The sequence below is a fragment of the Dermacentor andersoni genome, chromosome 7, assembly GCF_023375885.2.
Source record: "Dermacentor andersoni chromosome 7, qqDerAnde1_hic_scaffold, whole genome shotgun sequence".
Classification (NCBI taxonomy): Eukaryota; Metazoa; Arthropoda; class Arachnida; order Ixodida; family Ixodidae; genus Dermacentor; species Dermacentor andersoni.
The window spans coordinates 153,783,753-153,807,039 of record NC_092820.1 but is presented as its reverse complement, the minus strand read 5'-3'; the positions used below and the strand labels follow the sequence as shown (position 1 = coordinate 153,807,039).

Sequence of the window (23,287 nt, the reverse complement as noted above, 5' to 3'; positions counted from 1 at the left end):
AGTACAACTCAAAAACATTGTAAAAATATTTTTTTTTTCTTGATATACAGTGCAGTCCACTTATAACGATATCGAGAAAGACGAAAAATATGATCGTTATAACCGATGATCGCTATATCTGGACTGCAGTTACCAAAAAAAACAAAAATTTTAAACGCGTTTGCGCTCTTTACCTTTGCAGCTCTGAACTCGAATTCACTACTTGCTCTAAAGAATAGATGATGTATACAGTAGGCAGTGAAAAACAAACTTTATTTCGAGCGCCAATGACCGTGTCAAGGATTAGGCGTGCCGAAATAGTCCGAAATCTGCACTTGCTTTTGCGGCAGCTTCAGCTTCACAACCGCAGTGTGCATGGATTCCAGCTGCTGCGCGAACACTGGCGGCAATCCTTTAGCATGCATAAAATCAATTAGGGAGTCGATCGACGACAGTGCACTTTGCGTGGACATCGTGGTCGGGGTCAAGGAGCCACTGTCGATCTCGTTGTCACTGTCGCTGATGCCGTCGCCACCGTCACACAACTTTGCGTCTGTCGAGACAGCACATCTTCGGTGATCGCCTCGTCGGTGACCTCATCGCAGAACGAGGCAGCACTGTCTGCAGTCAAAAACTCCTCCTTCGACACACCACCTGTGTCACCAGTAGGAACGAGCTCCCAGAGCTCGGTTATGTCAGCGAATTCCACCGGGTCGGTCTCAGCGGGTTGGGGAAGTTCGTCCTTACGCACAAAGCCCGCCTTCTTGAAGCAATTGGTGATGAACCACTGGTAAAGCGCCTCTTCAACATCGGCGTACAAAGGGTCTCTAACCCCTTTTCCGCTGATCGGAATGGCTGCTGATAGCTCCTGCCTTCACAATCGCGGTGCTCCCGGTTTTCAAGATGGTTGATATCGTTAACTGAACGAGCTCATACTTCTTCACGAGGGCGCTCACCTTGAAGCCGCATCGAGAGTCCTGCAAAATATCAATCTTCGTGTCAAGCGACACAGCTTTGCGCTTTGTCGGCGCCATCTTCGAACTGGGTTGAACCGTTTGTTGCACGCTGCTTCGGTGGCGTCAGCCTGCTATCGCGAGAGAGACGCGGGACGGGCGCCACCGCGCCGCTTTGCTTGTCGCTTTTTTTCTTTCTCTCTCTCTATCGGAGCGACTGTGGCCGATGCGCATGAAGCAGCTAGCGCCATCTTGTGCCGCGCTGCGCCAACGTTGGCTGCGCCTACTCGTGCGCGGGCGGGGCGAGACGCGCTGCGCGGTAATGGCAGCAGATACGAACTTACGGAGGTAAACATCGCCTCGTCTCGACATCGTTCGTTTCAGGGAACTAAGCAACGCAAACGTTACGATTATTTGGCACGGAAAACGCCGTCCAGACTGCAAAATTTTGATCGTTATATCCGATATGCGGTGAATAACCTATCGTTATAAATGGTTTTTTTCCCCATAGACCTAATGCATAAAATGACACTCTCATGTCGACCCATCGTTATAACCGATATATCGTTATATGTGGTATCGTTATAAGTGGACTGCACTGTAACTGCATGACACCATCTGGACCGCAATTTCATAGGAATGCCTTCCACTTAATTATCCACACTTTTATGATCATTGTTCATTGCTGGATGATCCCATTGAAATGCAGGGGCAGTGTCAATCTGACCACTGAAGAAGTGTGAAAAGGAATAGCGAAGAAATTGCGGCTTTGATTTCCACAATGTCCTAATGTTTATACTGAATGATTTGCAATTTTCGTAGTCACGTGTTGTGTCCGTCACTGACACTTTTCTCCTGCGTCCACACATTGTCTGCAGATGGCCATCATAACCAAGGGCTCCGATGTGCCGATCGTGGCTGTCGATGATGACACAATGGCCAGTCTCAAGGTAAGGCTTGTTCTGGTGTGTTTGTAAGGTGTCTGAATTTCTTTTGCGGACAGTACAAGTATCGTATTTGCCAGATTTTAACGTGCGCTCGGCTTATTTATGGCTTCTGCGTAAGACAGCAATGTGTACCCAAGTGTAACATGCACTCCAGCTTATGACGAGAAAACAGGCCTCCGAATCTTACTCTGAAAAAGATGAAAATAAAAATAAATTATGGGGTTTTACGTGCCGAAACCACTTTCCGATTATGAGGCACGCAGTAGTAGAGACTCCAGAAATTTGGACCACTTGGGGCTCTTTAACGTGCACCTAAATCTAAGTACACTGGTGTTTTCACATTTCTACCCCATCGAAATGTGGCCACCATAGCTAGGATTAGATCCCGCGACCTTGTGCTTAGCAGCCCAGCACCATAGCCACTAAGCAACCAAGGCAGACAAAAAAATGAAACTGGTAGAATTTATTTATAAGAGGAAGCTTTAGCTCTGGGTGAACTCAGATTTTTCTGTTGAAGTATGTGTAGAATGCAAAATCCTCTTGGGATACAGCCAGTGGATTAATTTGAATAAAATATGTTGCGTTTGAAAGACAAATTTAAATTCTAGAAAGTGTAGGAAGCAAGACATTGGTTTTACTGCCTCGGAACATTCTTGTACAAAATTTGCCGAACATTGGTAAGGCTAAAAGAGTATATAAGCGCGAAGCTTGCAAATTTAATTCCACACCACAAACAGATATCGCAGTTCTGTAAACAGCGTCTGTCAGAGCATTGAGAGCAGACAACTTCATATTTAGTCTGCATTACACGTGTTATGCTTAATAATTGAGCTACAGCAGTGGCCATCTTGTGGTTCGATTTCCTTGGTATTTGTGTATGTGTATAGGCTAGTCCTGTGGGTGTTGCTACTACTCATGACCATGGCGGTGCATCCTTTCAACTACTGGCATCGTGTAGTATGTGAACTTGGAAGCAAGGAAGTGTCCAACTAGATCTTTCACGATGCTAGGCAAGGGGCTCGGTTTCAAGCAATGACAATGCCAAGCACACACTCGGAACTTTTTTGATGACTATTAACACCGTATTTATTTGAATCTAGGCCGACAGCTTTCTTTTGCTTTTTTCAAATAATTATATACCAAACTCTAGCGTCGTCTTATCGAGGATTTTAAGAAACTTGCCAGTTTTTAATTAAAGATGAAAAATATGGTGCATAGCTAGCACCGTCTAGAAAAGTCGGTATCGCAGCCGCTACTAGCCGTCACAGTAGCCAACTGAAGTACACTAGCGACGTCGCCATTTTGACCTGTTTCGTATCAGCGTGCAGCGTGGCATTATTGTAACGGCGTCAAACAGGTGACTCCACTATAGTGCCACTTTCAGATTAAAAGCTGTGCTAGACGCAGAGGCGTCATCAAACGTTCAAGTGGGGTGGGACTTCAGCATTGATGAGAAAAACGTCCTTCGTTGGAGGGGGCAACGGAAGACGCTTTTTGCTTGTGCCGCAACGAGAAGAAGGATATGACAGCGATAAGAAAGATAGCGACAAAGGTAGCAGCGATGATGACATAGAGTGAGCTTGGCATGTTCATATTGAATAACTGGCATTTTAATTTTGTGAACGCTGGTAAGCTTCTATTTTTCTTTTTTTTTTTTTTTCTGCCTTCAGATATTCGGGAGTCTGCTTAGAATCGAGGATGGGCCTATATTCGGCTAAATACGATAATATCTAGTGACAGTGTCTCAATACATGCGAGCAGTTTGGTGGGGGCTGATGATAAACAGCAGTAAACATTGTCTTGTTTCGTCGTTCTCCAGTTGGTGATGAGCAAGCGCTACAATGCCGCTCGTGGCCACCTCGACTTGTCAAACTTTCAAAAGGATGAGACGCTGAAGGAGCTCAACCTCTACATCACCTTTACCCGGACAAGCATCATGTCTATTGCAGTCAAGATCATCGTGGAGAACGTTCCTGAGGTAACCTTCACAGCCTGCGTAATGAGTTTTTTCTATGATTGTATGAATAGAGTTAAACCTCAGTATAACGAAGTCAGTAAAATCCGCAGTCTGCTTCGTTATATAGAAATTTCTTTATGTTCAAATTCAATCTCTTATGCAAATAAGTGGAGTCGCCGGTGGATTTCTTTTACACGTAAGTGGCTGGGAAATTATCTGAACCATCGGGCAATTGGTAAAAAGCAAATTTGAATGAGAAAAGAAGAATCATTTTGTTGAATACAGAGTCGATGTTAAAGGATGCAGTTTCATGCCATGTCGACGATATCTTCACTATGGCGGCATGAAGCGAGCCAGCCACGCTTCTGCACCCACTCTACCCCGCAACTGTCAGTGTTGCCCGCAGTGGAACAACGCCATTATGAAAAGCCCTGGTAGCGGGGAGCAAATGCTTTGTCTGCCACTCGCTTCAACGGCGCTCATCAAGCCACTATCCTTCTCAGTTCACCTTTGTACGCTTTCACTTCCATGGAATGCATGCAGCGCACGTGGTGTGATAGGATCTTGCCGCACTTGTACTTTATCCGGAATGTGATGCTACTCCGCTTCTGTGGCGCAGAGCACAATTTGAGGGGTGGAGTCGCAAGCAGTCGCATGTAATGCCACCATTTGACCATCTGTGTCTGCAGAAGTTTCCATTTACTGTCTGGGTATTTCTTCGCGGGGGCAATGAAATTTTGTTATACTGGTTGAACCTGGCAATAACTTAGTCGGCGGGGAACGCGAACAAATTCGCTTCTTTCGCGAGAATTTCGTTGTTGTGAAATGAGACAGGACACATAGGTAATGTGTTGGAGAACAAAGCTTTGCTGTCAGAATTTTGTGAGCCTACTTTGGTAAGCTTGCGAGGATATACAGCCGCATTGCTGACAGTACAAAGTGGGCTGCATGCATCGATCAACAGTGGCAGTGCACAGACCTGTACGCTGCTTTTAAAGCCCTCAGTTTCTCCAGAAAAGGCTACTGGTACAGTAAAACCTTAATTTGTATTTCACAATGCCAGGGAAGAATTGTTTTGTTGTTGAATCTCTCAAGAAAACGTAAAACAAATGTTTATTACATTTGCAAATCTTTGAACCTCATTTATGTCTTTCGCAAGATTGTGGAAGCTGCAGTTCTAGTCATCTTGTTCGCAGCTGAGAAAGGGCTCCTGGCATTCTTTGCAATGCAGCAGCAGCACGAGACGTATCACTATATTGAAGTAGATTTGCTTTTCCTCTTTTTTAATGCGTGCACATACCGATAATTTTGTCGCCAGTGAGCTGGTCAGCAACTGATGGTTTGTTATGATGTTATAGCTAGCAGATGAGATACTAGTGTTCGAGCTGCTGTCATTGCTTATTATACTGAGCAGCTTCTACCGTGTTTGTGATAGCTGGCAGTTACCATTGCCATTTGCAGCTGCCATGCTCATCGTAGTTTTTTTTTTTTTGTATATATATGTATATATGTGAACATTGTGACAACTGTGTGCTTTCATGCAGGTTCAGACACTGGACTTGTCAAACAACAAGTTGACCACGCTCTACCCTCTTGGTCCGATTCACAGCGCATGCAAGCAACTACGCTCCCTTAACCTCGCGAACAACCGGGTACGTGAGCATGCCATTCTTGTGTCTTCATCACGAGTGGGATTCTGTTACAGGGACTACAAAGGAAAATACGAACCCGAGTTAGATGGACAGGTTGTTTGTCTAGAAGTCTGTCACCGTTTCTTGTGTGCCAATATGCGGCTGTGTTGCTCCTCAATCTGAATCGGCCACACCACGACCAGTGGGTTGACGTGTGACCTCCCTCACGCCCTACCGCGGTGGCTTAGCTAGGCTATGGTGTTGCACTGCCAAGCACATTGTCGCAGGATCAAATCCCGGCCACATTTCGATAGAGGCGAAATGTGAAAACGCCTGTGTCCCGTGCATTGGGAGCACGTTTAAAGATCCCCTGCCGCTCAAAATTAATCTGGAGTCCCCCCCCACCTCCTACAGCGTGCCTGATGATCAAATGGTGTGTTTGGCACGTAGAACCTCAGAGTTCAATTACCTCTCCCTCTGCCGCTCAGTGCAAATCGGCCAGTGCTGATGTGGTAGGAGAGGTATTGCAGTTTTAAAATGGGTGGCACCACTGAGATTTTGATTTTTCATCTTCGTCATTTTCTCGTTTGCAGAAGCTGTGTTCTTACTATGAATGATGGACTTGTTACTTATTATAGAAGCCTAATATTTAAATATAGCTGGACTTTATATTTTCCTTTAGTCTCCCTTTTAAAAGCAAAGAGGCCATGGAAGAGGCCATGAATGCACGTAGCACATTCCAGCAGTCCAGAGGCTCGTAAAACTTGTTTAAACATGTTGTAACGTGTAAACATGTAAACATGTTGAAGCAGCTGTGCTTGATAGGAATGACACGATAACAGTGAGCGTCTGACGCTGCCAATCACCGGCTGCCTCGCCTCTCACTTATGATGACATGATGCAGGCATGCTCTAGAAAGTCTGCTGCCATTTGGCAGAGTGGCCGTTTTCGGGGCTCCTTGCCAACCCAGGTTGACACGAAAGCAAGGTGTCGACTTGTATGCTGCGCCGAGCTGTCTGTGTGGGCTTTCCCGCTTGGCTCCTTGTACTAAGTGGTGTCCAGAGCCATTTCATTTTATATAATGGGGCGCGGTCACCAATGTCTCAATCGGTAATCTGAAATACTGGGTTCTCCCAAAAATAAGTAACTTAATTCCACAAGTGGCCTAGACAGGTGTGCCGTTTTCTTGGATGTTGGATGTTGTTTTCTTGGATGTCTTTGATGTTGAAGCTATCTCTACCTTCAATTTCCCTTGACTATAATGCAAGACTTCCATGAATACGGCCCGAGTTTGTCAACGCGTGTTGTTGCACTTGGCCTAAACATTCTGTGGCCATGAATTTTTAGCAATGCCTTTTACGCTACAGTTGAACCCGGGTATATAAAACCCGGATATAACGAATTATCGTATATAGTGAACAGCTGTAAAAGCCCCCTGAAAATTTTGTTTGTCATATCAAACTATTTCGCAATCACTTTTGAGTTCGATACATCTGGATTTGTCTGTATTCCATTTCTTGCTTTTCGCGCTTTGTTGGTGGTCAGAGCAATGCTCTGCCTGGGTTATCATTGGGATCTGCCGACCATGAACAGTGAGCGATGAGGGTGGTGTTGACTCGAGCGGAAGACATCGCTACAGAATTGCGGATCGTATCCCTACTATTGTCATGCAGTCGCTGCAAGTAGACAAACGTTCAGTTAATGCATCCGACTGAATTCTCATCGGCGACCACTGGACCGACTAGGCTTCACTACTTTCGCCGGCAACATGACCGACGACGATGCAGGCGACATCTCATAACCAAAAAATTGCTATTTCTGCATGATTTGATGGCCATGCTTTTTTAGACAGTTAAGCAGAGTGCTAACATTTCGCTCCACTCAGATCGGAGTATTCTCCAGTCTGAGCCGGAGTATCATCGGAGTATGCGTACACAGCTGCTCCGAGGAACGCTAGCACGAGCACTAATGCATGTGTGCGCAGCGCTTTTACCTGCAGCGAAATGTAGAATGATGCCTAAATGCTGCCCACATTTAGCTGTGAAAGCAGTTGGGCAGAGCATGAGGGTGCGTCTACTTCGTTTCTTTGTCGCTCTGTAGCCAAACCAAGGGTGTGTCGCTAGTGTCTGCTGCAGATACACCTGTTAATTGAGTGGAATCCACACAGTTCATGCAGCCACAGCTGCGCGTGAAATGTAGCGGAGCGTAAACAATGCTCTGGTAAAGCTTCATTAGCACATGGTTGAGTACTTGGAGTTGGAATTATGGCAGGAGGCGCTGTGCGGGGTCCGAAGTTTCAGTCATCCCTATATATAAAGAGTCTGTGGGCCTAGTGGCAATGCCACGGGGCTGTTTTAGTAATCAAGCATGTCCGAAAAATTGGCTGTTGACTGTATAAAATGTATGCACTGCAGTCGGGACCTCACAGAACTTTGAATGAAGTGATTTCGTTATGCTAAGGATTTACTTTAAACAGCTAATGTTGAAGCTCGATCCCAATTTTTTTTGTGTGTGTGTGTGTGTATGTGTGTGTGTGTGTGCATCCCACTAGAGTCAACTATCAATTTATTTGGGCGGTTGGTTGGTTGTTTTGGTCATTCTTGGTTGCCATTCATCGGTGCTTAAAAGTTCTAAACCGGTGTTTGACGGTGGGTATGTGAGGAGGATGCAGTGTCAGAACTCTGGATACTAGCAGACGGCACCTGATAAAACAAATGAGCTAGTGACATCTGCACTTTTAGCGTCGGTGACCTTCCATTGAAAAGGGGGTCTCACACCTTTGTGTCCTTGTACTTCTACAATACTGTATATGACAACAACAAAGTATAAAAAGTTGACGTCCGCTCCTTTTCTGATCGATGCACAACAGATTGTCAAGATGGCCGAGTTGGACAGCATGAAGGGCATGTCTTCTGTCCAAGAGCTGATCCTGGAGGGCAACCCCGTCTGCACAGCATACAACGACAAGAGCGAATACATCAGGTAATGGGCTCGGACATTGAATGAAACGTCGCTTTCTCTCTAGAGAGGCTGGTATGAAACCAGCGGGACCCTTGCCATCACTGTCCCCTCTGTAATTTATCTGACAAATGAACTGTAGAGGGATGCTTAAGGGGAGATGTGGGTCTTAAAACCAATTTTGTTAATTTTAGTGTGAACGGGATGATATTTAACAGTATTGTTCAGTTCTTTCTGCTGATTGCAAATATATAATTAGATTTTGTATATCTTCATTAGAACAAATGATGCAAAGTTTTTAATACAGAAATTCAATCAATTTCTTACGGGACTTTTCAAAAACTTAATTTTGTCAAAAGGAAAAACAAAGTATATGGCCAGAACGCCAGAGAGTAGCTCTAGCCGGTGATGCTATTTTTATTGTTCTCAGTGCAATTATAATGCAAAAATAACAGATGTAAACATAATTCAAATATTTCTGCTAATTTTAGTTTGTATTTAGTGGCAATTAAAATTTAGCCGGCAGCTTTAGAAATAAATAAATAGCATCACCGGCTAGATCCATTCGACACAAATATATTGATACCAAACATTTTGCTGGTACTTCGAAAGAACATATGAAGATCCCCCGTAAGGCAGTGTGCGGTGTCCAAAAAAATGAAGCTGAGAAAAATGAGTTTGAACTTTCAGTTCACTGTAACTTTTAATGGGCTAACAATATGGCAATATTAATTGCACCACCATGTAGCCCTGTCTTTCAGCAACAAGTTCATGACATATATATGGCCATTTTGCAAAAATAACATTGAGATATTGGTTGCAAAATCATGCATAGTCATTGAAAGCAATGCCAGAAAGCTAGCACCATAAGCTTCACATTCCTATTTTAGGTCCTTGTTGAACAGAAGGCACACAAATGGCATCCCTATGCAAATAAAGTTGTGCAGAGTTCATGGCCACAACAAAATATGTCCTTTCCACAAAGTTTACGGCTACAACAAAAAATTGGGATCAAATCCCAGTGGTGGTCGCCACATTTCAATGGAGCTGAAATGCAAGAAACTTCATGTGCTTGTGTTGTAGCGCTTTCCAAGTGGTCAAAATTGGTCCACAATCAAATCACGGTTTTGGAACGTAAAATCCTAGAATTTAAATTGTAAACAAAATTTATATCTCTTGCACACTCTCACAATTGTGCATTCAGCAAAAGGTCACACCTATACCTATAAATGCCCAAGACTGTAGGCAGAGTCTGTTGGTGGCTTGTGCCTCTTTGCAAGCTTGTTTATCAAAGCATTTCTGTTATTGTGATCCTTGTTGGACATGTGAACCTCCGACGATCATTTCGCGCATGCCACACGTGGAGCACTGCAGCACAAGCTTGGCACAGAGCCCGGACTCCTTGGCGGGGTCCTTCGAAAGCATCAGCGTTTTCTTGGCGCACACGGGACACGGCATAAGTCCAAAAAAGTATTGCACCACGGATAAATCCACGATCGCAAGTTCCGTTCCGCTGTCGCTGACGTCCTCTTTCGTGTCAACACCCAGCAGCTCCAACTTTCGCTCCGTTGCAGACTGCGACGCCGGGCGCGTTTTCGCCTTATCGGCGATCGCTGCGCGCTTGCTTCTTTCTTCGGTCGTGAAGAAAACGGTATCTACACGGTCTGCGCCAACACGCGAGGCGTGGGTGGACGAAGTGTTGATGCTAGACGTACTGGATTGCAGCTCGGAACTCTATCCGGCAGAATCTTCAGGCAGACCAGCAGCCGGCAACTCCGGGTACACGACAAGCTTATCCGTCGTCTATCGCGCATTCCACGGCCGCCATCGCGCCTTGGCGAACGCTTGACGCGTAGTAGTCTTCAGACGACGATCTCCTCCAGCCATTCAGGCAGCGAAAAAGACACTTCATCGAACGTTGTCGAGAAGCGAGCGGCGCGATGAAACCACAGAGACAAACACGCAGCGCGCACGAGAGCGACCAGCCTGTCGGGAACGCGGGAATCGGCACTCAAACGGCGCCGGACCAATAGGAGCGAGGCGCGCGGGGGGCGTGCGTGCTTTGGCCAATCAGCGGCACGGGCGCATCCTTCAGAAATGACGCGATAGCGTCGGTTCCTCCTCACCTACGCCATTTTGAACCGACGCAAAATACGCACAAAGAAAGCAGCTTCCAAACAAGCTCAAAATGGCGCCCGCCGGCCAACGCGTTCGCAAATGACGACGGCGCGAAGTTCGAACATTTTTGGCGATTTTTTGCTAATTCCGCGGCCACCGTGGCCCGTATAAGTGGTTTTTTTTATTATTTTCCGATTAAATTTAGGTTCTAGATTTCGCGGAGGGATTCTTGAATGTATAAACGTAGCGAAAACGCACTTTTCCGAAAATCGACTTTTTTGCGATTTTTTGTCATTTCAAGACCCGCGTCTCCCCTTAAGCTTTGGAACATCCTTCACTGTGATGGTAAACACAGAATCCTATGCACTTGTTTTGATTTGAATGGTTCTTTTTAAAACTTTTGCACAAACGCGTTTCCTCTGGAGCATCGTTAACCGTCACGGTTACAGGGCTGAGTCTTAGCCTATGCGCCTATTCGGATTTGGGCTTTTGTCCAACCCTCCACAGTACAAAGTTTGTCAGCCTGTGCTGAAGAGCATCCCTCACTCAACAAAATCTGTGAATCTTTAATAAGCAGTCAACATCTGTATAATCACATACGTTTTAGTATTTCTTTCACTGAATTTTAGTATTTTTTTGCTTCTGCGTTCATGTTATTGAACTCTGAGGCAGGTATACAGTTTGTGAAACATCAACTCTTTCAAAAGAAGTTATAGGCTTGTTTAACATCAAACATTAAGTTAACTTTGAGACCTACTTTAAGAAACAAACAAAAAAAGAAAGGAGAAAGGAAAGCCGACGCTGGTAGAGCTTGTGTGGAAAATACTTTGCACCAAATGTTGAAAATGTGCTATAGGCAATTAGTGCAACTGCAAAGGAATCTTTTAAGCGAGCGCTACATTTGTGAAGCTGCCTTCTTGGGCAACAATTTTGCAAAAACATATTGCGCCATTCATGGAAGTACAAAAACATTCAGCGAAGCACCAAAAAAAAAAAAAAAAAGGTTAGACTTGTCAATTTCATTGGTTGACTGACAAACGCATCTATCTCTCTAAGCCTTACCACTACTGAGTGGCCAGATGGACTGCATTATTTCTTCATATCTTTTTTAAATTCCTGAAATCTCCTTTAGATGGCTGCCAACATCTTCGAGATGTGCGAGCCAATGATAGCTCTCAAGTTTCTTGTTCTGCCTTCAGTGAATGCGGCACCAGTGACATGGGAATCGATAACGGTGTAATTGCACCACTGAATAAATTTTGATAGTAAATCTATCGAAGTGCCACTTCAGCCATAATGCCACTGTTCTAGCATATTAACGTTCATTGAATGCGGTAGTAGACCTGCTGCTCTGAAAGCTAGCATACTCGAGCACTGATCAACAGGATATGCACTTGACATTGCTGCAAGGAAAATTTGGGAAGGGTTGTCGATTCCATCTTGTTGATTTGGTGCGTTTGACCTTACCCAGCACCGTTAGCCGAGCAGGGAGCGCTGCATTCAAGTGCGGGGAATCGCAAGATCTGGGCTGTGGCCCTGATGCGAGTTGCAGGCTCTGAATTGTGTGTGCCCAATCCTAATGTTAGCTGTTCCCGACAAAAGCAAAGTCTGCTGTGAATTTTAGCAGGAGGGACGTTTCGCCACACCTCTCTGCCATTAGCAGCAAACCGAGTAAGAGCGTTCCATTCGGAAGACACCCGTAATACCTCGTCGCAAGACAGTGCCGGCGTTCCACATCTGCTGTTTGCTCCATCCGTCCCTACTGTTTGTGTTGACATGCTCCGAGGAAGTCCCGACAAAAAGCAAGCTGCTGCGGCCTTGGTTTCACCAACTGTGCGGAGAAATAAAATGGGGAGGCCCTGCCTTCCCAGCTTCGAAGGAACCGCGTCAAGCCAATTTTTACTAATTTCTTTTTGTTTGTTCTTTATTAAAGTATCGCATTAATGCAAGAACTTTGTCAAGAATTCCCCCTTTTTTTTTCAATGGGCACGGAAAGGTTTCGAGACTCATCCGCGGCAGGGAAAGACTCTGCGAAGGCAAATTTCTTTTTCCTTATCTCTCCCCATCTCCCACTCGGCTTTTTAGGAAATGTCAGGGCACTGGCTTGTTGAAGAAGTCAAAGATCGGAAGAGTCTGCGGATCCCAATGACGGCCGGTAAAGTCTCTCTGCTCCCCGAGGGCGCCAGCCACCAGGGACCGACCTGCCTGGTTCGGATGTTTTGCTGTCTCTGCCACCGTGACGCCAAGACTGCTGGAACGAAAGTTAATATAGCTAGCTCAGATCCAGTCACGACTGTAAAACACGCTTGGTTAGAGCCGCCTCAAGATTCCCCCTCCCCTCTCGGTCCCCTATATCGCCCGTGTCGTGAATCTTCGACTCAGCAATGGCCTCTTCACCATGCCTTGCACAAGCCGGCAGTCTGGAGGTTGCACCTCTTGCTGCTGCTTAGAGAAGAAGATTCCCCTTCCCAAAGTCACCGAACAGATGATCCAAGGCACGGCTTGCAAGGATTCTCCCTACTGCTTTCTGCAGCTAGCACTCGAAGCCACAGTCACCGTGGCTTACGGCTGTCGGAGAAGCAGGCTGCGTGCAAGCGCAGCTGAGAAACGAAACACAGAGCAGTTCGGTGGATGAAGGAACTGGAGAAGGTGGCTGACTGGTCTTGGTCGGTGCACTCAGCCGAGGTTTGTGGGGGTCCTCAATGGTGCGCTTTGGGCAAAATTTTTTATACACTTCAGTGAGTGAACTCTACAAAACCTCTGCAATAAGCTCTTCCGTGGGGATTTGTGCGCAGTGATCTGCACCACGCTACTGTTGTTATCAGAACCTCGGCTGGCCCTTGCATTTCTGTGCACTTGTTGCCTGCGGTCGCATGCTCGGCAAGGACTCTCAAAATTGCTGCAGCTAGACGTGCTCTGACAACTCTTGTTCGAAGTTGGCGCAGTGTGATCCCAGAAAGGCTGCTTCGAGGTTGTGTATGCCTGCTTCCGACGCTGCAATTCTACTACGATGCAGGGCCGTTGCATTGAACGGCGGTGGCCTTGTTTAAAATGTGAGATTGAAACGTTTTGCGAGAAGTTTGGACTTAAAACAGTGGATTGTTAGGATTTTATGACTGATAATTGATCAGTGATTTTTGCGTCCCTGAATTGGGTAGACATTTCGAGGTGGCTTCAGTGGGTCAGGTTAACAAAGGCGCATCAAAATTGTCAGTACCTACTGTGGCATTTCTCGGGTTATTGTATTCTACTGAGCAGGAGTCGGTGAATTTGATTCCTGGCTGCCGCAATCACGTTCGAGGGGGAGCAAAATGCAAGAATGATCTTGTACCCAAATTTAGGTGTACGTTAATGAATCCCAGTTGGTCTGAAGTTAATCCTAAGCCTCCTCAGTACGGTGTCTCTAACAAAATGTGTTGTTCAGTGCGTTAAACTCCACACCTCATTATTTTTCTAAATTGTCAGGTAAATAGGTGCATCTTCTGGCTCGCGCAGTGCGAGATATTTGGCAGACAGCTCAGGGCAGGACTTTTGTGGCAGAATTTTCTTTGTCTATTGATATCAGCGTGCAGGCTTGTATGTGTCAGACGTAACGAAGGTATTTTTGTGTTGCGTCTGACTGCAATCTACGAAGTTTCATTGTTACCGTAAGGAACCACAAAACTCCTTTTGGAGTTGTGCATGGGTCTATAAGTAAAGGAAAAGTTAACCTATCATGAACTAGTGGTATTATCCCAGGGAGGTAGTGAACAGACGAGTAAAAAGCAGTTGCAGAAGACGGCAAATAAACAATAACTAAAGCTCTAAATCTCGGGATAGATGCAAGCTACGTGCGACACGTCCTGCAATATGGGGCAAAAACCCCTCTTTGCGTTTCACAAAAAGCTCGCTCGTGTTTTGCCCTTCCCATTTTGACCACCGCCGAGTCTCTGCACGTCGAGGGGCTCTTGTGTGCCGTGAGTCTCTTGTCTTGGCAGGCACGTCTCCGGCCGCTGAGGTGGCAGGCCGGATTGGGCGGACTTGTGGCTGACTGTGCTGCGGCGCGTGTGCGCGGCGGCGGGGCCCTGCTCCGCCCTGTCTCTCTCTTGTCTTCTCTTTGCAGCGCGGTGCGGCAGCGCTTCCCCAAGGTCATCCTGCTGGTACGTGCCCCCCTCTGTTCTCCGTGAACGTTGCCTTGTTTGCTTTCTTTGTTCTGTACTCAGTTTCGTACGTAGCGAGCTACGCTGTGCAGGCTAGAGCGACTTCTGACTTCTCCCTTCTTTCATTTGCTTTCTAAAATATAGTGCATAACCTTTGAAAGATGGGGCAGGCAGCTTGTAAAATTTAGAACCCCAGAATTTATATTTTTAGGTTACTTGTAGGTCAACGTAACATTGTCTGATTTTTTATAGACAGCTTTGGAATAGCGTCCCTCGCCTTACATATCATAAAAGCAAGAATTTCACAAGATGTAATGATGTATTTCAGTCGATAACTTTTAGTTTAACCTACAAGTACGCAATTGTAAAATAATATTGGTGTTAGTGTGTGTGTGTGTGTTTTCTTTTTTTTTTTTTGTGTCTTTTTTGCTTTCAAAGTCTCCCCTCACACTACAAGTGGCAATTTCACTTTTGTAGAAGTATCATTTACGTATGCAGCTCAGCATGATATTTCTTTTCAGTCTCCCTTTAAATCACATGTTACTATTAAGAAACCTGTAAAAAAAAACAAAAAAAGTTTCTAGGTACTATCTCATATGCAAAAAGCTGTACTGTAGCTCATGCTTTTCTTTTTGGTGAATCGCAGGACCACAACGAGCTTCCACCTCCCATCTCATTTGACCTGGGCTTGGAAGAAACGATTCCCTTGTCAAAGGTAACCACGAGGTTTTATTGTGATAGCAGTCATTCTTGTGTCATGTACTTTCTTTCGAGTCTAGTTTTCAGCATAGTTTTGTACTGTATTGAAGCTAACACAAGTACAGGTACGCCATGTATGTATTTTTGGTAGTACAGTCGACGACCGATAACTCAGGACTCCACTGGGAACATAAGTCCAAACTATCAAATGTCCGGAAAAGCGAACGTATCTTTAAAAAAAAATTGCTATTTATGTTTTAAGGCCCCTGCACATGGAACAAGTGTTCGAAGCATTGCTGCACACCCTTCCGCTTGCGTGCAACCAAGTCCGCCTGTATTTCTGCCAGTATTGAGTTTCGCTGTATGCCGATGCAAGGACTGCAAAGGCCTGAGTCAGATGTGCATGTGGAAGGCTCCGTAGGACACGGCACATCATCAGTCAAGTCAGAGCCGCTGTTTGACGATGGGCGAACTTGCTCAATTATTTCATCATCATTCCGTTCAGGACACGATGAAACTGCACTGTCGATGTCTTCAAAGTCTTCAGATCTAACGGCTGCAAGAATCGGCACACCGCAGCCCAGCAGGTCATCAGTGCTGTCCGCATTTGAGCTCTTTGTGATAAGCGGCAGTTCAGCCTCTTCATTTGCGGAGTCGGACTCATTCGGACTCCGACTCGAGACTCATTTGGAGTTCGGCTGCGAGGGCACCGTTGGTGCCATTTGAGGTGGCCTATCTATAACTTCACAAGAAAGACTTGTTGGAGCCAGCAGGTCGCTGTCTGGATCCCAAACAACAAACAAGCATAGCACAGCAGAACACTGTGTGGAAGGAAAACACAGAATAGCGATAGCAGGCCATGCACGAGGGTTCCGGAAAAGGATGCGATGATCGCGATGTTGAGGCGACCTCACAATTCAAGCAAAGCCTCCAAGATTGGCAGTTGCAGTTAAATCTCAGAGGTGTAAAGCGGCGATCAAGGCAAGGCTTCATCGATTACCGTCCAGTGTGTAATCACTGAGGCCATACTTGATGTCTCGTCAAAGTTGCCAGAGTGGTGGCAGAGCAGGTGTACGCTACAGCCATAGACGGAGTCCAGATAACCGAATGTAGAGCTGCTGGCAGCTGTCTGAAGTATGTCATCTTTATGCATTGTCTATGGGGCTAAGTATGGACAGCTGGACTAGTTGGTTGTGATTAGCATTATGAAATTATCGTGGTCTATGGGGCCATTGTGGTGCCGTGAAGCTGTCTGAGTTACCGAGCATGTCCGGATTATGGGTGTCCAATTTATTGGTCGGCGACTGTAACTATAATTGTGTGGATATCCAAAATTTTGAATGTGAATTGAATAGTCTCAGCTATTCAGTTTCTACTCGATTCGAGAATTATTTGAAGTCAAATATAACACATCGCAACAGTTGGAACGTTTCTACTAAAGCTACTAAAGGGAACTCTTGCCCTGCCTTTGTTCATCTCCATGAAAATGATGATTAGTACAGTCGAACGCTTTTATAAGAAAGTGCTTGGGACCTTCAGAATCATTCATTATATAGGTTTCTTCGCTGTAAAGGTCGCACACAGCTCACAGTAGAACTGGGACAAAACTATTCCTTTGTTGTAGAGGCGTTCAACTGAACATGGATTCGTCCCATCTTCACGCTTGCATACTCAGGCGTCCTTGCGGCTTTGTTTACTGCACTTGATCTGCCTTTATTGGCTGGCATTTAGAATCAGTTCTTGCTTTTTTTAACGGAGAAGGCGGTAAGACTCTGTACAAATGCATAATTGTTGCGAATCGCTGCGTTTATAACGCAATATTTTATTGAGAATGATCAGTCTGCAAAGTCGCAAAGCCGTTTGAAGCCAGAAGGACGAAGTTTAGGCAAATCCACGTTCTATCTGTCATTCCCATGCCGGCTAAACCGCCATCCTTGGAGCTGCCATTGACACTAGCGCCATAGTTTCCTCTAAAAAAATTTTTGGGGGAACTCTACGGAATTTACTGAGAGACAGGCTGTTGACTGTTCTAAATGATTCTGCTGCTGGGAAGGGAGTTGGGGATGCTGCGCAGAGCGTGAAATTTCAGCATTCGGATACCTAGTATTTGTCAAATGCGGGCCCTATTGTGTGTACACAGTCAGTCCTCGATATATTGAACACACTTGTAACATATTGTTGGATATAACGCAGTAGTTATTCAATGTTGATCAGCAATGGCAGAGGGTAACGAATATATGCCAATAACAAATAACAGATGTAACGAAGGTATTTTCATGCCGTATGAGACTTTGTTATAGTTCAACTGTTCAACTGGTTCAATTGCAGTTACTTCCGGATTAAAGGAAATAAAGCACCAGTCTTGTTAAAAGGCCAGTGCAGACTTCGAGTGAAGGTTTATTTTGTTTGCACACACATGTTCACGGGGGCAGAGGAACATGTCACATTTAGCCGTAGCGATGATCATTGTGGGCAGCGTACTAGCGATTCCAGGTCATTGTCATAAAGCACTGACTAATCCTTAGGATTTAAGTGCACCGCAGACGTCAGGTCTAGTGACCTTGGTCAGTGGCTGCTGAAAGGCCCTCTAACTTCTTCAACTTGCTTTTTGTGGTTTTTTTTCTCGCAGCCAAGTTACTTCCCCTCAGAGGAGGTAAAGCAGATTGTCGTGCAGTTCCTGGAGCAGTGAGTATTTTTTTTCATTGTTATCTCCAGGTGTGTGTGCGTGTGTTATAATTTTTTGTTGTCTTATAGCCAAGCATCGTTCTAATGCACCACACATTATTGCATGCATGTGCTAGTGTGATTGTGTGTGGGTGTCTGTGCATGCCTGTACGTGAATTGCAGCGGCAAAGTTTCTTGCAAACCTTACCTGAGGGTACTGTTGTGCTTCAAATTACTCTAGTACTGTTGCACGGATCGAAAGTACGCAAGCAAAGTTTTCTTCTATCGGCTGAAGTTTTGGTGCGGCTTTATATATCTTTATTTTTAAAATTTGCTTCTCTTGCCCATTTTTTTTGCAATCTCTACATTGTGGCAGCCGTATGCTAAACCTTAGAAAATAATTCGTTTGATCCGGAATCTTTCTCGGGACTGAATGGTCAGAGTGTAACCTGTGAAACTCGAACAGCATTTGTAATGTTGTGACACTACCACATGCCATTGTTTGTTTGGTTGCCGATGCTTCGAAGTTTATTTCTTATCCTCGCTTGGGTGCGTAGCAAAATTGTACATACAGTGCAGTCCACTTATAACGATACCACATATAACGATATATCGGTTATAACGATGGGTCGACATGAGAGTGTCATTTTATGCATTAGGTCTATGGGGAAAAAAACCATTTATAACGATCGGTTATTCACCGCATATCGGATATAACGATCAAAATTTTGCAGTCTCGACGGCGTTTTCCGTGCCAAATAATCGTAACGTTTGCGTAGCTTAGTTCCCTGAAACGAACGATGTCGAGACGAGGCGATGTTTACCTCCGTAAGTTCGTATCTGCCGCCATTACCGCGCAGCGCGTCTCGCCCCGCCCGCGCACGAGTAGACGCAGCCAACGTTGGCGCAGCGCGCCACAAGATGGCGCTAGCTGCTTCATGCGCGCGCGTCGGCCACAGTCGCTCCGATAGAGAGAGAAAGAAAAAAAGAAGCGACAAGCAAAGCGGCGCGGTGGCGCCCGTCCCGCGTCTCTCTCGCGATAGCAAGCTGACGCCACCGAAGCAGCGTGCAACCAACGGTTCAACCCAGTTCGAAGATGGCGCCGACAAAGCGCAAAGCTGTGTCGCTTGACACGAAGATGGATATATTGCAGGACTCTCGATGCGGCTTCAAGGTGAGCGCCCTCGTGAAGAAGTATGAGCTCGTCCAGTTAACGATTTCAACCATCTTGAAAACCGGGAGCACCGCGATTGTGAAGGCAGGAGCTATCGGCGGCCATTCCGATCAGCGGAAAAGGGGTTAGAGACCCTTTGTACGCCGATGTTGAAGAGGCGCTTTACCAGTGGTTCATCACCAATTGCTTCAAGAAGGCGGGCTTTGTGCGTCAGGACGAACTTCCCCAACCCGCTGAGACCGACCCGGTGGAAGTCGCTGACATAACCGAGCTCTGGGAGCTCGTTCCTACTGGTGACACAGGTGGTGTGTCGAAGGAGGAGTTTTTGACTGCAGACAGTGCTGCCTCGTTCTGCGATGAGGTCACCGACGAGGCGATCGCCGAAGATGTGCTGTCTCGACAGACGCAAAGTTGTGCGACGGTGGCGACGGCATCAGCGACAGTGACAACGAGATCGACTGTGGCTCCTTGACCCCGATGTCCACGCAAAGTGCACTGTCGTCGATCGACTCCTTAATTGATTTTATGCATGCTAAAGGATTGCCGCCAGTGTTCGCGCAGCAGCTGGAATCCATGCACACCGCGGTTGTGAAGCTGAAGCTGCCGCAAAAGCAAGTGCAGATTTCGGACTATTTCGGCGCGCCTAATCTTTGACACGGTCATTGGCGCTAGAAATAAAGTTTGTTTTTCACGGCCTACTGTATACATCATCTATTCTTTAGACTATTTAACAGGGATAAGCGGGCTAGTTGGTGGTCGTTAATGGAATGCATCATGTAACCGCACTGAAAAACAAGGGACAAGGAAGGAACACACAAGACCTGTCTGTCTGCGCCTGTCTTGTGTGTTCCTTCCTTGTCCCTTGTTTTTCAGTGCGGTTACATGATGCATTCCATTAACTATTCTTTAGAGCAAGTAGCGAATTCGAGTTCAGAGCTGCAAAGGTAAAGAGCGCAAACGCGTTTAATTTTTTTTTTTTTTGGTAAATGCAGTCCAGATATAGCGATCATCGGTTATAACGATCATATTTTTCGTCTTTCTCGATATCGTTATAAGTGGACTGCACTGTATTAGCCTCTGAAGATGGCTGTGTGGTTGCATTCACAGGCAGAGCGCAGCTAATTGTTGTAGCACAAGGAATTACTGCTTGCTGGCCATCTTCCTCGGGTGTTACTATAACACAGTAATGACACTCATTTATTTATCTATTATAAATTTTTAAGGGCCTCATATGGCAAATTGAATAATGGTGGTGAGGGGTTGGGGAGGTGTCACGGTAATAAATGAATGGAAGCAGAGGAATATCCACGTATCCACCATAAATACATTAGAGCATAATACACTGAAAACAAAAAAAAAGCTAGCAGACATTGTAGCGAAAACATGAAAGTTTGTGGGGAAGCAGACAAACAGCAACGAACAAAAGTTGTTCGTGTGCGAGTCGTATCGAGATAATATATAACTGAAAGCGAAAGCATGAAACCAGAAAGTACAATACAGTGTACTAATGCATATAAGTGAAGAAACATTGCGCTGTTTGACATCGCCATGCAGGAATATGGAAGTCGTATTGTAGAACTGGTGGAATTTTTCTAGCCTTGTTTTGGAGGCGATAAAATGAGCATGATTGTTCCATAACTGTATTGCATCGGGGATGGCCAATCGATTGGATGCACTAATGCTCCCAGGTGCCTCCGAAGTAGGGGGATTATAAAGTAAATGCAACTTAAAGTTAATCATTAGCCGTGTTCTCTTATTGTAGGCCTGTGCTGGTTGAACGACCATGTCCTTGAAATGCTAGCATCACACCCCTAGCAGTCATTGTATGAACAAACTGATTTACAGCTTTGTTTTTCATACTTCTGCATCCACTGTAAGATGTGTTTTGTTTGTCTGCTGTAGGTACTTCACCATCTTTGACTCAAAGGACAGGAGTGGCTTGTTGGATGCCTACCATGACAATGTGAGTTTCCATTGCCCTGTTGTTTTCTCTTCAGCTTCTTGTGGCCTGAATTTGCTTTCTTAGGTGATACGGAGGAAGGGTAGCACGGGAGATCTAAGTTTTTAAGCATGAAATGCTTTTAGCTCCCGTTGTCAGCGGCCTTCAAGTGACCTTGAGCGAAAAGCCAGAAGCCATTATCAAGGCAAGTTGCGAGATCAAAACGAGATCATCCGGGCAGCCAGCCAAAACATTTAAAAAACAGGCGGCCTCTGGCCTCCAACCCTTTGTACAGGACTGCATTACATATGCTAGTTACTGCCCAAACAAGGTACAAAAAGTATTGCATCCGAGTTCTTCCTAATGTTTGTTCGCAATATCACTCCAGCTGCAACTTCTACTATGCTAAAGCTTTATTTGTCATTTCCGATAGCGACGTTCAAAAGGCAGAAACAGGGCATCATACACTTCATTGTCACCTTTTGGCGCTGAGCAGTGTTTTGAATGTCACTGGTCTGTGAGTTCCGCGGTGCAGGTTTTGCATCGCCTCGAGAGATGGCGCCACATTGCGTAGCACCTCCTTCAGGCGCTTCTTCCTGCGGCGGTGGCTTAGCGGTCTTGGTGTTGCGCTGCTAAGGACGAGGTCGCGGGATCAAATCTCGGCCGCCGGGGCCGAACTTCAGTGGAGGCAAAATGCAAAAACACCTGTGTCCCATTAAAGATCCCCTGGTGGTCAAAATTTATCCAGAGTCCCCCACTACGGCGTGCCTCATAATCGAATCGTGGTTTTGGCACATAAAGCCCCAGAATTCAGTTCATTCTTATAGCTGGGCAGTGCACTCCATCTCCCTGGTTTCTTTCGCTGCCTGTCGTGTGGCCTTCAGCCGGTTTTCTTCTTTTAGCTGGGCAGCGTCCATGGACCAATGCACAGTATGGCATGGTGCGGTGTCATGTGGCGGGGTGGGTTCTGCCATTGCGGATATCACTATGCCCATTTTAAGATCGTGGCTCGTATAATCTCCATCCAGCTTGCTTTGCTCGTTGCCAGTTCATGCTTGCATCTACTTTTAATCACGGGAGAGCCAGCAAATCTTTTCCTTGTTTTGTAGAAATTGTTATAAAGGAGGATCAAACTTACGAGCTTCGCATTGCTATCATATAAAAAGGGAAGACACTTTTGCAGCCAAACACACAACCTTGCAAAGACACGTGTGAGGCCCTAGCAATTAAGTCATGGTGGCTCACCCTTTGCCCACTTTCTTGGGTATTTGTACGTGTGCTTGCTAAACGTAGCTCTAGGGTTGTTATCCAGTGCCACTTGCAACTTTCAACCACGGGCGTCGTTCAGTACACTTAGGAGGAGTCAACTAGCCAATAAACCCTTATGTGGTTACCTCAAAGAATCACTTCTGTCAATAATGACCCTCGCTTTGTGCGGTTGCTACTCAGGGTGCACAAATATTCGTAACTTTGAATCTAATTCTCACTATTCGTAAATATGAATATTTTTCTGATATATTGCATTTCAAGTTGCCAATTGTGCACAATAAAGCATAAAATTGTAGCAAGAGTGCAATCAGTATCATCGCGGCAGCCTTAGTAGACATAAAACACAAGGAGTTATGTAGTGCAGCATGCTACACCACTCAGGGAGACAGACTTTTCTGGCTAAACCAATAATACCATTCACACTTGCCAGTGAGTCCAGAATATGAAAATAAACTGCTTATCTGCTGCTAACGCCCCATGTGGGCTTTTGATAAACAACACTTAATAATATGCAATGTAATGACAAACTCGCTAATGTTGTGAAAATGCTAGGATGTGAAGACTGTGTTATATCAGTGGTCAGAATGGTACTTATATATTTAAGAACTGCTCAGAAAAAGTATTCAGTTTGATTTGCTTCTAGCACTATCCGATTCATATTTGGTCTAGATACAGTAGAACCCCGTTGCTAGATTTACCAAGAGACCGTGGAAAAAAAAATAATAGCTGGGAAAGCATAATATTGCCGCAAGGCACAAATTGCCTCACCAAAGTCACGAACGGAGCTGAATGGCTGCCAATACCATTATTAGGCCTCTCAGCACTTGTTCTTTGACCGGGTACGACACGTGTATAATTAA

At 45.5% G+C, this 23,287-nt stretch overlaps 1 protein-coding gene across 1 annotated transcript in view; it reads left to right on the top strand.

Moving 5' to 3' along the window:
* LOC126533550 (nuclear RNA export factor 1-like) overlaps window positions 1–23,287 on the top strand; it is a 44,773-nt gene that overhangs the window by 10,668 nt on the left and 10,818 nt on the right. Inside the window, exons 8-15 of the mRNA XM_072289369.1 lie at window positions 1,811–1,882; window positions 3,699–3,857; window positions 5,381–5,488; window positions 8,337–8,449; window positions 14,646–14,682; window positions 15,329–15,397; window positions 18,011–18,066; window positions 21,122–21,182. Of these exons, the coding sequence (XP_072145470.1) occupies window positions 1,811–1,882; window positions 3,699–3,857; window positions 5,381–5,488; window positions 8,337–8,449; window positions 14,646–14,682; window positions 15,329–15,397; window positions 18,011–18,066; window positions 21,122–21,182 (675 nt within the window). The remainder of the gene's footprint in view (window positions 1–1,810; window positions 1,883–3,698; window positions 3,858–5,380; window positions 5,489–8,336; window positions 8,450–14,645; window positions 14,683–15,328; window positions 15,398–18,010; window positions 18,067–21,121; window positions 21,183–23,287) is intronic.